This window comes from Accipiter gentilis, chromosome 5 (genome assembly GCF_929443795.1).
Source record: "Accipiter gentilis chromosome 5, bAccGen1.1, whole genome shotgun sequence".
NCBI lineage: Eukaryota > Metazoa > Chordata > Aves > Accipitriformes > Accipitridae > Astur > Astur gentilis.
This window is the reverse complement of record NC_064884.1, coordinates 4,835,623-4,854,033: the sequence shown is the minus strand read 5'-3', so window position 1 is coordinate 4,854,033 and position 18,411 is coordinate 4,835,623. Positions and strand designations below refer to the sequence as shown.

General features: G+C 49.6%; 1 protein-coding gene across 5 annotated transcripts in view; it reads left to right on the top strand.

The window, feature by feature from the left end:
• GRIK4 (glutamate ionotropic receptor kainate type subunit 4) overlaps nt 1-18,411 on the top strand; it is a 138,002-nt gene that overhangs the window by 114,368 nt on the left and 5,223 nt on the right. For all 5 annotated transcript variants that reach the window (XM_049800234.1, XM_049800232.1, XM_049800233.1 and 2 more), the window contains 5 exons: nt 4,601-4,714; nt 12,657-12,766; nt 14,894-15,067; nt 15,216-15,381; nt 17,783-18,008. In XM_049800234.1, the coding sequence (XP_049656191.1) occupies nt 4,601-4,714; nt 12,657-12,766; nt 14,894-15,067; nt 15,216-15,381; nt 17,783-18,008 (790 nt within the window). The remainder of the gene's footprint in view (nt 1-4,600; nt 4,715-12,656; nt 12,767-14,893; nt 15,068-15,215; nt 15,382-17,782; nt 18,009-18,411) is intronic.

Sequence of the window (18,411 nt, the reverse complement as noted above, 5' to 3'; positions counted from 1 at the left end):
CCAAAATCACACACAAGATGGTGGGTGTGGTGTGAGGTGGTTAGGTCTCGCTGCTGTTCCCTGCGGGCTTAGGGTTCCCATTCCTGGTGCTTCACCTTAACTGGCTTTTGCCATGGGCATGGTGAACACCTGGCACAGACTTTTTCTTCCCAGTCCTAGAGACAGTCCAGGTGAAGAAAGACGGGTGGAGGCAGGCTTGAGGCTGACATCTGCACTCATTGCTGGTCATCCTATCCCTGACTGTGGCTTAAATGGAGGGCTGCAGCCTCCAGGGTTTTCAGGCTGTCACTTTTCATATCGCTGAATTCATGCATGTCCTTAAAAAAAACCCCAAACCCGCCAGTTTTGAGTGACCCTCATCTGGCCCTGCTTTTAAATGCAAGAATATGCATCCAAGCACACAACCTGGCTGCCGCTCGCTCCATCAGGAGGAGCTGCACAACCTGAAATAGCTCCTGTCAAATCAGATGGACGGCTGGAGCAGAAGCAATCAGTACATTGATCCGGCAGCCGAGCCGTACCTGTCGTGCCGTGGGACAGATCTGCAGATGCAGAGAGACTGCTCTGTCATTGCCACGGTGGTGCGGGAGCCGCTGCCCAGGTGAGCAGGCTGCAGCCAAACTGCCATGCAGTGGCTGCTGCTGATTTCACAGACTTGCGCAGAATAGCAGAGATCTTCTGGAGATCATCCAGTCCAACCCCTGGCACAAAACAGGGTCACCTCCAGCCAGGCGCTCAGTACCGCATCTGGATGGGTTTCCAGCGGGGCAAGCTTCTGCGGCAGCAGTGCTGATGCTGACGGGTCTGCGCTGGGGGTAATAGCTGGTGGTCAGGTGGGTCCTGGAGGTTGAACACTGATTTCAGCTTTCTAGAAGGCCCTCTAAGCATGGGGGCAGTGTAAGAAATAGCTTTCCCTGACCTTGGCCACACTGTCAGGGCTCTGTGGGCAGTGCTGGCGAGAATGACGCTCTCATGTGCACCCAGGGCATGTAGCATCCAAACTGCTGTTCAGGTCAGGGACTCCTGCTCCTGGAAGAAATTCCAGCCTTGTGCTCCCAGAGCTGTCCTTCAGGCTTGTTTTCTGTGTGTTTGACGCAGAAACAGCCCAAAGACTTACGCCGCTTGGACATTCTCGCTGTGTTTTGATTCCGTAGCTTGACAGGAGGTTGTGAATTGCTGTGGGGCTGGAGCAGGGTCGGTCTCCCAGCTGTACCCCATGCCATGGGAGACTTTGGCGGGATCCTCTCTGCCCGGCTGAGGGCTGACGTGAGGCCCCATTCATCACCATTAGTGCCGAGATGAGCCTTGTCAGCATCTGCAGCGAGGAGGCGGCTGCCTCCTCCGGACTGGCAGTCCCTGCAATTTGCTTCCTAAGGCTGCTTAATTGTTGTTCCTCTTCAGGAGCCCGGCTCAGCCCCCGTGTTTAACATCCTTTGCAGTAGCAGCATAAGCCTGTCTGCTAATGCAGGCAGATCCCACGGTTAATGCCAGGTATGGTGGTGGCAGCTCATGCTTTTATCTCAGACACCAGCCCACCTGGGCTTCCTCTTGCCTAGCGAGAGTTTGGCCTTGTTTTAAGCAGTGCTTTGTTAAAGAAGCGTCTGTCTCTACTCCCAAAATGCTCTGGGTCTTTTTCTAAGCCTATTTCATGCTGACATTTATAGCTGCAACTGTGCTGGAAGGATGAAAATCAGGCAGTGTTTGCCCCCTCTTCTCCCCATCCTTTGCCTCCCGTTTTCCCTTTCCCCGGGGCCCAGTTGCGGACAGAGTGCAGAAGCACAAAGCAAAATCCATTTCTTCCCCAGTGCATTGTTTAGCCTATAAAATGCAAAATCCTATCCATGCTCCAGTGGGGAGGGCTGGAGAGCGCTCAGGTTTGCAGAGTTCCTCTGTAACTAAGATACACTGATCTCAGTGAGTCACAAGAAGTTTTGTGAACATCAGGAAACAAAATCAAAAGCATGAAATGGATGATATTCAGGCAGAGAATACATTGCGTGCCATTCCCAGATCAAAGTTTATTGCTGTCAGAAATCAGCTCTTAACTTGCATGACTTCTGAGCCTGCAGAGAGAGAGTCTTTGACAGAGCACAGCCCCAGCTAAAGCCAGGACGTGCCAGGTCTCTGCTGCAGGGAGCTCTGGCACAGGAGAAAGCAGATGTGCATATGCACAGGTTAGAGCAGGCTGCGAGCTACGCTAGCTCTGAAGCTGGCAAAAAGTCCTGAAAGGGCAGAAGTTGACCAGGCAGGGAATGAGTGGAAGGAAGGAAATCAAATCTAATGGAATGGCTGGACCCTCTGAAGATGAGAGGAGGGACCTGGGCACAAAACCTGTGTGCCCAGGGAAGGCGGCCCTGCTGTGCTGAGTTTTTGCTCCATAGGCAAAGGGAAGGGGATGGATTTGCATTATATTTTGCATAGGGAAGAGCAGCTTTCAAGATGCTGCTGCCTACATGATCTGGAAGGGTCCCAAAGGACGATAATTGGGGGAATAACCAGAGTGCACAAATTTCCCTGGTGGCATCCGTGTCCCACCCCTGAGAAGGTGGGGGGACGAGGCGTGGGACGGTGACTTAGCTGGGTAAACTTGGGGGCCATGCCGCTCCTTTATATTGGCCCCTGGATGGGAATGGCAATGTCCTGAGAGGTTTTGCATGAAGCACCTTTGATGCAGCATATTTACCATCTATTTAGTCTACGACTTTGCTGGTAGAATTGTATCCAGTTTGGAGGGCTGGGAGAAAAAAATCCGTTGTTAGAATAAGCTGTATCTTCATGAGGGGCTTTGCTGGAAGAGCTCTCCCCAGGACAATAGAACCTGCAAACCCTTTTAAGTATAGACAAGAGAGGTTTAGGAAGCTTTAGGCTTTTCTTGCAGATAAAATTCCTCACATGCCATGTTCCACAGATGAACTGATCCCATTTTAGTAATCTGCTGGTGTTTACATAGGGCTCAAGTGCTCATGCACCATGTTGTGATTATTGGTGCCTTCTAAAAACCCTGTGGGTAAATGTCTGGCTAGGCAGAAATTCTCCCCCACTCATAACTCATTCCAGACTGAACCTCCTAGGAATCTGTAATAGCTGCTTGGAGACAATTGCAAAAATCTGGCACTGGGCCTGTCCAGTAAAGCAGTCCTGCATGGACTGTGAAATATCACCTTCTCCGTGCCCCCCCCCTCCTCCCCCCCTTACTGGGCAGGCTTGCAGATCACCTTGCCTTTCTTTTCTCTTCTCTTTCCTTCGTCCTGCAGGCTCCAGCAATGATGCTCTTCCCTCTTGTAACTCCAGCCTTTCACTGGCCCTTCCTCCCAGCCTGCCTTTAAGTGGGCAAGTCAGTTTGGGGAGGGGGGGGGGGGAAGACCCCTTGGCAAAGCTCTGCCAGGAGGTGGTTAGTCCTCTTAAGGAAAATGATGCAAGAGCAGCAGGGTCAGAGAGCATGGCAACAGTGATTCACCCACAAATTTGCCTTTATGTGGCACATTTACAACTAGCGCATGGATCCAGGGCAATAAGCCGCATATTTTAGTGGGTCTTTGGGCCTGATGGTGCCTTGGCTTCTGCACAGACCTTATGAAACTTGGGGACAACAAGTGCAAATAGCTTTTCTTTCCCCCGTTCTCTTTTTCCGCTTGCATAATCATCATCCTGCAAAGCAGGCAAACAAATGTGTAAGGGAATGGAGGAGGTTCATTTTTACAGAAAGCAATTACAGACATTAAAAGAGCTATAGTAATAAAAAATAATATTTAAAATTCAAATCCCTTATCTATATTACAAGGGTATTAACATTGGAAGACTTTTTTTTTTTTTTTTTCCCCCTGATCTCATTTGCTTTGCAAGTCTATCTGGAAATTTTTATGCCAGTCCTCTGAATTTTGTGGAAACTGATCTGCAATTTTGGAAGTCTGGGTTGGCAGGCTTGTAAACTTCATGACTCAAGGTACAGGGGTAATGACGCTGCTTTGTTACCCTTTCCTACTTATGGCGCTTGCAAGTAACAGTCTTGTCTGGAAGGGGACAGCTCTGTTCAACAGGGGCTTTGGAAAGGGCAGGTTGTATCTTCCCTAGGTTAGTATAATATTTGTTGTCTCAGTGGCTCTTGTTTTGCCAGGTCTTAAAGCATTCAATGAATAGAGATGGCAATCAGGCTGTGAGTGCTTGGGGGCAGGGACTGCCATTTTGTGAGCTGTTAATACAGCTCCTAGCACAGTGGGCTCCCCACTGGGAACATTTGTGCTTTTCCAACCTGTAAGTATAGAGATAAAAAGGCCCAGGTGAGGAAAGGAAAAATGGGGAAAACAGTCCGGAGCACAAGGTGGGTTAAACTTTGGAGTGTGTCTGAGCAGGGCTTACTGCAAAACCCACACGGGCAGAGGGATGCAGGAGCAGAGTCCAAACCAGTGGACATCACCAGCAAAACTCCCACGGTTTCCACAGAGCCTGGGTTTTGCCCCACAGCAAATGCACCCCATCCCAGAAAGATGGGACATCCATCCTCCAGGAGCGGGTGGCCCCGGGCATGGCTCTGCTGCTCTCCCTGCCCCGTGGCTTTCCCGGGCTCAGGGTCCTGATCTTCTCTGCTATCCTTTCTCTCCAGAAAGCCGATTTGGCCGTGGCAGGGCTGACGATTACTGCGGAGCGGGAGAAGGTGATTGATTTCTCTAAGCCGTTCATGACTTTGGGAATTAGCATTCTCTACCGAGTTCATATGGTAAGAGACTTGTTTTATAACCGTTTATGTCCCTCCATTATTTGCATGCAAACGTGCCTAGTTATAGAAGAAAAATGAATGACTCATAAAAATATTTTGATTTCTTATTTAAACGCAAATGTGCTCGACCTTTATTCCCTCCTTTTCTCTGTCCTTCTGCCTTGTGTCAGCTCGGTGGATTCGATTCCCATTGTTCAAACCCCCAGCTCTGTTGGCTCCCCTTCCCCATCCTCCCCGGGCACAGGGCACTTGCTGGCATGGTGAGGGGCCATGAGCAGAGCCCTGCCAGATCGGTGCAACCAGGAGAAGTGTGGGTACATGTCAGCTTGTCTGGGTCTGCTTCAGGCACAGCGAAAGCCATAGGATGGCTTTAGCACGGCTTTGAGCCCGCTGTGGCGAGGTGCGCTAAGGGCAGGCTAGGCTGGACGGGTGCAGCAGCCCAGCAGCGCAGCTGGGGGGGGGTGGTCCACAACTGCAGCAAACGTGGCTTGGAGTCTCCGTCCACTTGCACTTAGTGAGGAGACTGCCTGGGAGGCTGAGCTAGGACATCTACGCGTGCACCTAGTTGGTGTCGGGGCCCAAATGCCCTAATCTCAGCTGCGTTCCCAGCCTCTGTGGTGTGCAGCCTTGCTGCCTTCCTCGCATCGGAGAATAAGATCAGGCCGGGAAGATATCTGGGATCGCTTTCTTTGCTGTGACCTCCTGTAAATGCTCTCCTTGGAGCTCAGCCCTCTGCTTTCTTAATCACAGGCAGGTAAAGGGAAAAACGGCACTGCTCGAGTAGCCCAGGGCACTGCCCTGGGGCAGGCAGGGTGGCAGGCTGAACTCCGCCGTGGGCAATTATTTCCTTGCCCTGCGTGGGCTCTGTTTCTCCGCCCTGAGCCCTTCTCATTTGCCTCCTCCCGGTTGTTCACCCTAAAGATCGGAAGGCCCTGCATCCCGAGGAAGGCTCCTTACTCTTAGGGAGCTCCCCGCCTTGCACGGGTGCTCTCAGCCCCCCTTTTTTCTGCATTGGCCAGGTGGGAGCGAGAAGGGAGGCACGCTGTTGTTTAGCAACTAGCTCTGGTTCTCACTCCACCGCATTCAATAATCTTTTGCAACTCCAGTGGCGGCAGTAGCGTGGTTAGCCGCTGCCTCCCGAAAGGCAGGTCAGGCGTTACGTGGTGGCTGTTCAGCAACGTGCGGGCCCGTGGCTTGGAGCACAGCAGCCGCGGATCTGCCCAGGGGATTCACGTGTGGAAGCACGTACGTGGCGTTGCGTTGTGTCCTTGCTTAGACAGCGCTTGTCGTCTGAAATTCTTGTGGATTCTCTTGTATTCCCATTTTCCGTTGTTCTAGCTTCTTCCTAAAGCTCAGGAGAGGACAGATTTTCCCCAGCTACGCCCACACGGGCCAGGCAAAGCCTCCAGTTCCCCGGTGTCACAGGAGGCGAGCTCTGGCAGCCAGGTCCTTTGCAACAGGATGTCATATTATTCCCAGTCTGCATTTTGGAAATGTGCTCTGTACAGTGCCGAGTGTGATGCGAATTACAGTCTTGGTTTCCCGTCAGCTCAACAATAGCAGCCAAAAGGATAAAACAATTAAAGCTGCCTCTCCCAGCCCGCTCCTCCCCCCCCCCCCGCCCCCGTTCAGGAGGCTGTTAAAGATGCAGCGTTTGGTATGAACATAAACAAACTTGCGCATACATCTCTCTGTGCTGACTGGCTCCTGCCAAGAACAAACAAGTAATTAAAATCTAGTTAAAATTGTTTCCTCTGGTACGTGCAGAATTTAGGATCGATGACTTAACGGATCAAAAAGGGTCAGACTCTTCAAGATTCTGGAAATCAGATGTAGCTGTCCCTTCCCTGCTACACTTGCTTTTTCACACCACCAGCTGCCCCATGGATCCGGGAGGTGTTTCTGCCAGCGTCTCTTGGCTCGGATTATAATTGAGTTTCTTGCTTTCTTGGATGCATTTTTAAAGTTCGGAGATTGAGTACCATGCGTGCTCTGCCTCCAATTTACACCATAACCTTCAGCAAGTCCTTTAACGAGGCATCGTTCCCTGAACAGCGTGAGGCTGATGTCGCTCCCTCCAGAGGAAACACAGGAATATTGGTGCAGGGTTTGCATGTGATCTGCTCTATAAGTACAAGGCATTTGCCGGTGCCTCTGTGAGAGCTCAATATGAATGTGTCTGACACATCTACTTAGAGTGTAAGTTCTTCAGGGCAGGGACCATCTGCTGCTTGCGCTGGTACCGGAGTAACGCAACACAGCCATGTTCCAGCCTGCCCTTCAGGCATTTACCGAACTGAACAGGGTTAATAATTACATTCTTAAAAAGTGTTTGGCAAATAGCGCCCTGCCGTCGGTCAGGACTTCGTCAGCAGCTGCCCGATGAAGGACCCGGTTAGGACTTTGAGTAGCAGAGCTGAGCAGTGACCCAGGCAGGCTTGCAAGGGAGACGCAGGGCATGTTCCAGGTAAGGTCACCCCGCAGCGTGCCCTGCTTTACTGCATCGAAGCCGTGAGGGGCGATGGCAGGGGCAGCCTGGGCTCGTGCCCTCCCCGGGAGCAGGGAGGTCTCCCCAGCAGGGAAGCTTGGAGCCCCCTCTTCCTTCTCCAGCACTTGGCCCTTCTTTGTCCAGACCTTTCCTGCTTAGCTTGAGGAGAGCGTCTGAGAGTGGTGTGGCAATTAACTTATTAAACTGGTAAATATTTATTTAACAAGGAAAGGCAAGATAGCTAATTGCTCTGTTTTCCGCTAAGGATGTTGTTTGCAGAGCAGCGGAAGGCAGCCCCGCAGCCCCATCTGCTCCTATCCCCTCCCCTACCTTCCCTTCCCCGCCCCAACAAACATCTCTGCAATGTCAAAAATTGCAGCTGACATATGTTAATCACGGCACAGATCAGACGTAGCCTAATAAATAACCACAAATAAATCTCTTGCTGAGGAGGTGCCTCTACGCCCTGGTCTCCTCCCAATATGATGACATTTTATTTTAATTTCCATGTAACTCCAGTGGCAACTGATTTCTCCTCCCTTTCTCCTCCCCACCCTGCCAACCCAGCCACCACAGTGCGTGTGTCTCTTATCACACATAACCAAATATGGCAGCTTTAAATGGGCCTGTCATTTTTCTCAATTTCACTTGTTGTGATATAATCAAGTATGGATTTCTGACACGGGGACTCTAATAGGCTTTCTGACTTGCAGGCTGCTAAGAGAAAAGGCTTGCTTTGTTTTATTATGTTCCCATTCTGACCACCTGGTGGGACCTGTGGAAGGCAGGAGATGGATGACGAGTCCCGAGCAGTCACTCTGCTCGGCAGAGGGCTGAAATCAAGTGCCCAGTGCCATTTCTTCACAGAGGGATGTTGAAAGTCAGGTTTCTTTGTAGCGTACACCTGCTTTTGCTCACATACCTGCCTCTATGGGAGGGAACGAGGGACTAGTTAGCACGTGACTCTGGCTCATCAGCCCTGAAAGTCCTTGCTGTGCTCTACCTTAAGATGAGAAAATGTAGATTTGGTGAGTACACTGGAAGAGCTGAGTTGAGGCCAAGTGAACTGAGGCTTGAAGTGTTTCTACTTGATTGCTGCAGAAGACACGAAATGGGAAGGACCGAATGAATAGCTCCTTCATTCCAGCCAGAGGAGGCTTGACAGCTGAGGCAGAGGAGCTGAGAGGAGCTGGGCACCCCTCCTGACAACCCGTGCTGCTCTGCCAGCAAGCTTCCCGCTCCACTGAAGCAGGGATGGGAGCAACCGCTGGCCCCAGGCGTGCCCGGGACCACGGTACGCGTTGGCCTGTCGGTTGTGGGCCATCTGGTGACCCCAAATTAGGCTCAGGATTCGCAGCAGCCTATACTTGGGTTTTGCTTATCAACTCCAGAGAAGGGACTCTGGAGAGGGAGGGATCTGGATCTACACCTGGATCAGACGTGGTCATCCTAGAACATACACCCTTTGTTTTGGTGAGACCAAATGCACTACAGTTATACCTAGCACGCATCAACATTTCTGCCTTTCCAGGCTGAGTTTCCTTGCTTTCCTTCTGAGTTACAGAGACAGAAGAGAGTTGTCTTGCCTGCCTCTTTCTTATAGGGACAAACGTCCATGAGAAATGACAGAGGTAGGGCTGACTGTTTCTGCGAGGGGGAACAGGCGAGCACGGGGCACCATTCAGACTGTGTGTGTGTCCAGGGCAGGCAGGGAGTCTTAAGGTCTCTTAAGGACCTGAACACAGACAAATCCAGGACCATGCCACATAGCTTTGCCCCTCTTCCCAGATGTCCTGCGCGTTCAGGCTCTTGGATCACCAGTATCTGCCCAGAAAACTGGTTCTCTCTGGCTGAAAATGAAGACTTCCAAGAACGACTGAGGAGGGTAAATGAATCTCTCCTGCTTCCATCTGAGGATTTGCAGGAGGCCTTCATCAATTATTGGACATTTTGAACATTTCTATTCCAGGAAAAATAGCTCTTCCAATTAACAAAGCTGTATTGGGACCGGCTAAAAATATCTGACAGACTCCAGATATTGTCATTCCCATCTTCAAAACAGACAGATAAGAAAGAGTTTGTGCCCTCCATGGGAACAGAATATCTTTATTCTTACCCACAACTGTGAATGAAAAGAATATGTAGCAGCAGCCTGAAAATGACTGTAGCTGAAAAGAACCAGAACTACTACTACTGTAAAGTCACAGGAGAGAGTCATCGCCAAGCCTGAGACTTAAAGCTTCCAACGCAATTTCCTTAATGAGCGTAATTTATTGACAAACTGCCCCAGAAACATAGAGAAGACATCAAGGCCTTAATTACAGAAAGGAACTTTGCTACAGGAGCATCTCACAAGGGAGCCTCAGCTGAGGCAGCGCCAGTGCCTGGGAGTTTTCTGCCAGCTCTGGGATGCTGGGGAAGGATAAGCTTCCTGGAATGATCTTCTGCTCAAGAAGCTCCAGTTTTCTTAGCTGAGGGCAGATGGTGCCCTTCGCACCTTACTGGTTCCCATTGCCTCATTTCATTCTTGAGAGTGCAAAGCACCTGTGAAAGAAGAGAAGCAGCTGAGCCAGTTTAGCTCTAGATGAAAAAGGGAACCAGGGGCCTATGGGGCACCCAGGAAAGCCGTGCAGTTGCTAAAGAGAAGAGCTTTGACATTGCCTACCTTTGGCTTTCTGCTGGCATCAAGAAGTCCATGACTGTCTGGATGGGGTCAGCAAGAAGTGCAGAGGGAGCGCACCTCGGAGCCTGCAGACTCGTGAGATGGTCTCGTCTCTGTGAACTGGTGAGAGGAGCTCCAGCAAGGTGAGCAAAGGACGTTACTGGAAATGCGAGTCCCTCTGTGATGCTGGGGGTGTAGTTTCCAGCAGTGTCTCTGGCTCTGAAAGCCTTTGGTTTGGGCCCAGATGCTGGCTGTAGCAGTCATTTGTCTCTCTCTGGGTTTTGGGGAAGAATATAAGGAAAAGCAGAACACAGCAGCAATTGACTCAAAAAAGGGAAAGGAAAAAAGAACATCGGACCTTTCACTGTTTGTACCTCATCTGCTTATACCAATCACAGTGAGATAACCTGGTATGGAAGAGAGACCTTGTCTTAAAGAGGCACTCTGGAATTATACCCAGGAGAACCTGAACCTTTGCTTGGGAAGTGACTTTAAATTAATCTGAAAATGGGTGCAGGATGGTCTGAACCGCCGATTCTTAACTCATCCATTTGTTAAAAGGCTTAATAAGCCAGATTCTCTAAAAATGCTACTATATCCCAAGCTCAAACTCATCTTGTCCTTAAGGATACAGGGATAGGATGTTATGGTGCGGCGGTTCTTTACTTCATGCAGGGCAGAGTTTGCTGTAGAAGGTTTCTGAGATGTTATGGGCCCAGCTGGTGACTGAAGCTGAGAATATCACAGTATCCTAGATATTTTTAGTACAGGAAGATCTTTGTGCAACAACTCTTGCCTTTTCTAGCAACAACTTAGTCTTCAGAAGAGCTACCAAGACCTTGTGAAATTCAGGTTTTGCATAAGATTAGGAATACTTCAGTAGTAAAACAGTGGTTTTTAATGGAAATGGACTTTAAAGTGCTGGTCTGAGTCTGGGGAAGGAGAAAAAAAAAAAAAAAAAGCAGCTGTGCTTCCTGGGGACTTTTGTGGAAATAGAAAATTATTCACCACCTTTGGATTAAGCACAGCTCTAAAATATCAGGACTCTGGTCTTTGATGGCTCTGGGTTTGCCATGGCGATTGAGGTTAGGTGTTATTTATTACCGGCTATTATTAGTTTATGTGGTGTCACAGACGGGCAGGGTAAGGCAGCGGACTAGGGAAAAATGAGGCCTCTGTGTGTCAAAGATGATCCCCGGCAGCAGCTTTTGTGTAAAGCGAGCAACCTACAGAGGAGCAGCTGCCGTGCTGCAACTGCTGGGAAACGGCTGCTGGAGTGAGCTGCATTGAGCAAACAGTGATAGATGTTTTCAGCACACAACAGAGCAAGGTGCCAGCAAGAAATACGTTGACAGCCTGGCCAAGACGTGATAAAAGGTTGTTTCCATTCTGACTTTACTGTAAAAGCCTTCATAGGACCTCTGACTCATGGGCAGCTTCCCGGTTGCAGGTGCTTGGGGAAACTGTAGAGCTTGAGGTTTTGTGATGCCAAGAGTGGCTTTGTGGTTTGGGGCAGAAGATAAAGGCTCCTGTGAGCCAAGGGCTTATATTCCCACAGGGTTAATGTAAGCCTTTAGGCCTGTGTTGGGAGTTGCGTGCTTTTGCTGGGAGTCTTTCAGAGGAGACGGTAAGGAAAGAAGATGCCTAAGGTAGATGAGCATTGCCCAAACGCTTGCAGCGTTTGGGGTGCAAGAGGTGTGTCGGGGTGCACAGTGCTGAATGAAACAAAATGCTTGCTGCTCCACACGGGGATTGTAATTTGCACAGAGAGTAAGAACACTTCTTTAGTCCTGTGGCTTGTGCTCTATTTTTACCTCTGCCCTTGTCCCCCACAGTGGCATTGAGTGTGCTTGACACCACCAGTATCTGTGTTGCAGAGATGGTGGTGGTGGGAGAAGTACGCTCACCAAAATGGGAGGTGTTCAGCTTTTGAGAAACTTCACCTAGGAACTAATCCTCCCTTTGCACAAATTTTGCTACATTTGACAAGATTTCAGCGGTGACAGTGTCCTTGTGAAAATTCAAGGTACTTTGAGTGAAGATCAACAAGCTTTTTCTAGCAGTGAGGCCTTACTTTTCAAGGAAAGGTGGTTTGCCGAGAAAAAACAGGAAATTCTGACGCATCATGGAGATAAAAATACCGTGTTCCCTGGGATAAAAGTAATAATTTTATTGGGTTTTGCAGAGAAGAAACATTTCAAGGCTGAAGAAAGAAAACCAGAAATATTGCAAATGTCTCTTTTTTTTTTTTTTTTTCTTTTTGTGCGCAAAAATATTTTCTCCCCACTCTGCTTCGTGCAAAGGATCCCACCCACCTGGTAGCTCAGGTGTGCTCTCCTGCCCAGCAAGCGTGGTGTGCAGCCTGCTTGGGTGGACAAGGGCTCCAGATGGGGACTTCCCCATCGGGGGGGGCAAGGGGTGCAGCACATCCTACCATGGGGAGGACAGAGCACTGCGATTGTCTTGATTTCTTTTTTTTTTTTTTTTTTTCCCCTATCAATTCACCTTTTTCTTTGCCTGGAGGAGCAAAAGTAGTTGAGGTGGGGAGAAGAATAGTCTTAGGAGATGAATCGCAGCAGGGACATGCTGCAGGGCTTGGTCATTTGTTGCATTTGCTGTCACCCGTTTCCCCTGCAAGGCTTTTGCAAAGCCCTATTTACTTTATTTCCCTTCTGTTGCTCCCATCCACTGTCGGCATCGGGGCAGGCGTGTTTCTTTGCGTTGTTTTCAGAACAGACTACTTAATTTGTAGAAATACAAGCAGGTCAAACTCCTTTTTGTTTCTCTTCCAGGGCCGCAAACCTGGCTACTTCTCGTTCCTGGATCCCTTTTCCCCTGGCGTCTGGCTCTTCATGCTGCTCGCCTACCTGGCTGTCAGCTGTGTCCTCTTCTTGGTTGCTCGGTAATGTGACTGGCAGTGCCTTTTCCTTCCTCGCGATGCCATCTAGCGTCCCGCTCCCAGACCCGTGGGGGGATGCAGGGTGAGGGGCTGGGCAGGGGGACACAGGGACATCCACCAGGCCACTGGTGTCCAAGTGTCCAAGCCCTCTGCCAGCTGGGGACTGGGGCTTTGCCGCTGCCTTCCCATGCAGGCACGTCACCGATGCATATGGCAGCCCTGGGATGGCCGTTGGCATGGCCGTGGCAGGGCGGGCAGCAGCAGCCTGCTGCGATTTGGGAACGTGCTTGGCCACGGCGGTGGGCGCCGGTGCCGAGGGCTGCGTGGGAAGGGTGGGAGGAGGTTTGGGAGTGGGGCTGGTGCTGTGCAAATGGTTCTGGTCCCTGTAGATGCTTGATCTGCAAACAGGTAAACCAACCACTTGTCTTGACCAGGAAGGGTGGAGGCTGGCAGGTACCAGCAAATGCATTCAGAATGATTAATTCAGAATTAATGCAAATTCCAGTAGTGATGTTTGCTTCCTCTGGCCCTGCAAAACCCAGTGTGTACAGAAAAAGAAAGTTCATTAATATCTTTCAACAGCCTCTTGGTTGATGTGCAGAGCCCCACTTGACAGCTCTCAGTTCCGTTTCCCTATGACTAATTTAAATCAGCCTTAAAATATATCACTGTGTGCTTGTCTGCAGCATGTCTTTCATCGAGGCCCGGGGTCCGTGCTCCATTGCTGTCTTCCTTGACCTCCTAACAAACTGCTTATGGTTGGTGGCATAGACGGGTCTTTTCAGACAGAGTTGAACTGTGTCCCAGCAATGTGTACCAAAGACGTGCTCAGGGCTTGACGGCTCTTTCGGGACACGGTTAATACCCAATTCTCATTACAAAAATTGGAACTGTGCTATCACTCGGTCCCTTGGCATGGCTAAAGTTGTCATCCTGACAGGACTTTAATGGTTTCTTCGAATGCTGTTACAGCCTCAGAAATGTAGTTCTGAAGAAACCGTTGAATAATGCAGTCTGACACTCTCTGCAGACCAAGATTTGGTGCCTTTTTAGCCCCCTCCTCATGTTTTAAACATAATCCTCCAAAGAGGTGCCTTTACACGGCTTCCTGCTGGAGAAGGGGGTTTGGACACTGCTCTCTGCCTTGCTCAGTAGTAAGGAGCTTTTGACCCTATGAATTGCAGAAGGCTTTCCCAGATTTTTTTACTGCCAGTGCTTGATCCAACCATAGAAAATCTTCAAGAAATAACCTGTGCCTCCCTGGCATCACAGCGAGGTAGGAGATGCAGAAATGAAAATAAACACCTTATTTTGGTTAAATGCTGTGTAAGCTGGCAGAGCCCTGCAGCGGTATTGGCAGTATCCCCAGAATGACCTTCCCAGGCACCAGCTTTGTTAACCATTAGCAATATAATGAACTGCAGCATAGGAATTAGAAGACTTTCTTAGCAACCGGAGAACTGAGGGTTGGAAACAGCAAAAAAAGAGAGCTTCTGTGACAAGCTGTCAGTTATTTCAGATTGCCACCCCTGTCCTGTCCTAGTGAGCGCTGAAGTACATGATGCTTTGAAACACCAGCACTTGGCTTCAAACTAGACCTGGGACCTAGACCTTGCCAGGGCAATCAGACCTTCTCAGAGAAACCATTTGCACCAATACAGTTATTTTTCTTGATGGTGTCATGCAGTCAGGTCTCGCACACTTCACTTTTGAACTTCCCGTTGATGCGCGTTCTCCAGTCAGGATCACAGCCAAAGATGTTTGATTTTAATTTCACGTCAAGTCTGTGCACATCTTGAATTATTGTTGTGGTTCTCTGCAGTATGAATTTGCACGCAGAGCTCCAGCCTCCCCACAACCCATGCCCAGATTTTCTGTAGAGCCTCTCAAAACTTTTTCAAATCTTTACAAGAAAGCCTCTGGCTTTTGAGTCTTAGAGCAAGCATTTCACACAGCTCTGAGCCCTGGGCATCAATTGACAGCAAAGAGTTTCCTCCTCAGAAAAATCTGCCTCTAGGAGAGTTGGGGCTTCACAGCTTTTCTTTTTTTTTTTTAGTTTTCTTTTTTTTTTCTCCGATGTGCCCGATTTCCCAGTGAATTACCTGAGCTACCTGTTTCTTGTCATTTTAGATTGACACCATACGAGTGGTACAGCCCCCACCCCTGCTCGCAAGGCAGATGCAATCTTCTCGTGAATCAGTACTCTCTTGGCAACAGCTTGTGGTTTCCAGTCGGGGGATTCATGCAGCAAGGCTCCACCATTGCCCCCCAAGCATTATCTACGCGCTGTGTCAGTGGAGTCTGGTAAGGAGGTCTACCCTCCTCTTAAGCAAGGCTTCTCTGTGGATGTTTTCTGGGCAGAAGCAGATGGAGAGGCACAGGGTGGGGATGGGGATCAGATTCAGTCCATGGGGAAATCTCAGGTCACTGTCTTTGCTTCGCCTTTCCCTAGGTGGGCATTCACCTTGATCATCATCTCCTCCTACACAGCCAATCTGGCAGCCTTCCTCACTGTGCAGCGGATGGACGTCCCCATCGAATCCGTAGATGACCTGGCTGACCAGACAGCCATCGAGTACGGCACCATTCACGGCGGATCCAGCATGACCTTCTTCCAAGTAAACCCCATTCTTTTGCTAACCAGGGCAGGGGTGCAGAGGGCACCCTGTAATCAGGTTTGGATGTCACCCCAGCCTGTCGTGCCTGTTTTATTCCGGTTTCTGGCATGGAGGGGACCTCTGGAGAGACCCCTGACTGCTTGGTTGCGTAGGACTGGGCTAGATCCGCACTGGGTGATGGTGGGATGAGTGGTGGAGGAAGTATGGCAGAGGACAGGGAAGGCAGGATTTTGTAATGCTGCAGCCGGCGTGCTCTTGGGGTGTCGGAGGACTAGAGTCAGGACATCTGTGCTGCACCCTGAAGCAGCAGATTTTCCTGCTTGGACTTAGAAAGCAACTTAACACTTGGAGTGCCACCACGTGGGTGGGAAGGTGGTATGCATCCCTGTGTCACAGTGATGACGTAACATGCTCTTCAGCAGCTGAGCGTCTGCAGTCAAATTTCCATGGGTCTCTACGTGGGTTTGATGTGATCTTAGCTTTTACATGAAAGTGTCAGTTTGGGTAAGCAAAGAAACGTTTGCAAACCCCAGGTAGGCTAGCATATGTCAAACTGCTGGAGTCTGTCTGTGGTCAGTGGCACTGAAAACAAGTCAGTCAAGTGTATGAAAACTTATGTGGGCCATTTAGCCCAATTTAATTTTTATCTTCCCTGCCCTATTCAAAAGGGAAATAAATGAGTGAATCTTTTCTGCAGTGCTCTGAATGCACAAAGAACTGCTTGAGGATTATTTATTTATTACTTGTTGAAATTCCGAGAGGAGATAAAGCTTTTCTCACTTTTGTACACCCCCCCCCCCCCCGCCCCCCCCCCCGCCCCGAGTCTGAACTGAATTGGGAAGCCTGAGAAATCTCTCAACTGAGCCTGAGCTTTTCAGCCCAACTTTACACCCTTCAGGGGTTTGGCAAAAAGCTACTTTTAAGCAGAATGTTACAACTAAAACGAGCTGAACAGAGCCCAAGTGACTAAGGTGGTTGTATATAAGGCACTTGCTTAGTTCTTTTCAGGAAGGTTTTCAAGTTTAAAATCCTGGCTGTGGCTCTGCACTGCCTGGCGGGTGCTGGAGTTGCTGGTATCAGAGAAGAAATTAGCAAAACATGTTCTTGTACCATTTGCAATGCTTGAAACTACGTTGGGATCCATGTGCGTCTGGTGTAACAATGGTGGGTCAAACACAGTGATGTATTAAGCAGGCACGGCTGAGGCTGTCTTCACCATCCTTCGGTTCCTGGTTGCCTGAGACGTACGTCCACTGCTGAAGCACCCTGCCTTGTAAGCTGTCCGGGCAGCCGTTTCCCCTGACGCTCACACACAGGGTTACGGTTTAAAAGTGCAGCAAATTGGGAGCAAACACACACCCTGTTCATCTGTCCCTTGCCCAAGTGACTGCACCCAGAGGACAGAGCTGGACAGATGAGGACAGTAACTAGGCCAGCAGCAGATTCCCCGAAGCTCTCCGGCATCGCTCACCAGCCGCAGAAAACGAGCCCTTGGAAGTGCGATGGCAGGGGGTGCCTGGCAGCATGTCACGTACCTGCTGCCTCGGCCAGGAGGGGACGGGAGGTGGTGTAAGGGATTCCGTGCGCTGCAGAAATGCAAGCATGAGGGGAAAGGGGGCAAATTCAGGAACTCCTAATGTAGACCAGAGTGCGTTTATCTTTAGTCTTTGTGCAAGCAGGTTTCACTCTTTGCCTAGCACAGGCAAGAGAGATTAACCACAGTTGGCTTTTCTCTCGATCAAACCAAGGTGGGTTCAACCACCAGCAAAGTCGGAGGATTTGGGGCTGGTTGAGCTTTAGTTTACTGTAGTCAATGAAAAGACTCCAGATCTCTTGAGCAGGTACTTTGATTTGCCTCAGAAGGGGGTGAACCAACATCTGGATTCAGGAAGCAACAAACTCCAAAGAGCTTTGGCGCTGCCCTCAGTTCCCTTCTCGGGGTGAAGGTGTCTGGCTCTGATGCTGGTGAACTGTTAAGCACAAGGTTACGGTGACAGACAATAGGGTGTGAGCTCTACAGGGAGCATTCGGTGGTTTAAATCAGCCAAGCACAAGCTGTTTCTTCTGGCTTTTTTGGTGTGTTTTTGAAATACTGTTATGGAAACTACATATTTTTCTAAAATTGAATTTATGCAAACACCTTTGCTGGAACCTATTGGAATTAGGTATGGATTTCATGCCCAGCTTTGCCAACAAAGTCTCAAATCCACCAAGATATTCGGGCCTCTCAATCTCATTGAAAGAAATGGAGGTTAGGCATCTAAATCCTTTTTGAATCTGGCACCAAATCTGCTTTGACTCCTTTCCCTGTTGTGGCCTTTTCATAGTGGTGTCTAATTTGGGGTTTATGTTACAGCAAGATGCTCCTACCTTAGCCACGCTTGCCTCCTTTGTCCTGCAGAACTCCCGCTACCAGACGTACCAGCGGATGTGGAACTACATGTACTCCAAGCAGCCAAGCGTCTTCGTGAAGAGTACGGAGGAAGGGATTGCGCGCGTGCTGAACTCCAATTACGCCTTTCTGCTGGAGTCCACCATGAACGAGTATTATCGTCAGCGCAATTGCAACCTCACGCAGGTCGGGGGCCTTCTGGACACCAAGGGCTACGGGATTGGCATGCCCGTCGGTAGGCAGTGAAGAAAAATTCTAGTCCTTCTCAGCTGTCGGCAGAGGACCGGAGCATTTGAAAGGCTGAACCGGCTTTAAAGCCAATGTCACGTTTCACAGCTCTGCCCAGGGTCATTTTTTATCTCGGGAGGAAAATCAAATATGTTGCAGTTGCCCAAGGTGCATGCTAAGAGCCAGATGACGAGACCCTGCTCTGGTCCAGAGCCATGTGACACGCGACTGTGGCTCTTTAAATAATTCATGTGAAAGATGTTTCAAAACTGCTGCTTATTTTCTGCGTATGTGCTCTTTGCTGACTGTTTCCTTTTTGAACCAGTGTTTTTGAATCATTCTGTGCTCCTTGTTTTATCTCAGAAGTGCTGTAAAAGTAATGCTGTTGCAACTCTTTTAGTTTTTAGCGC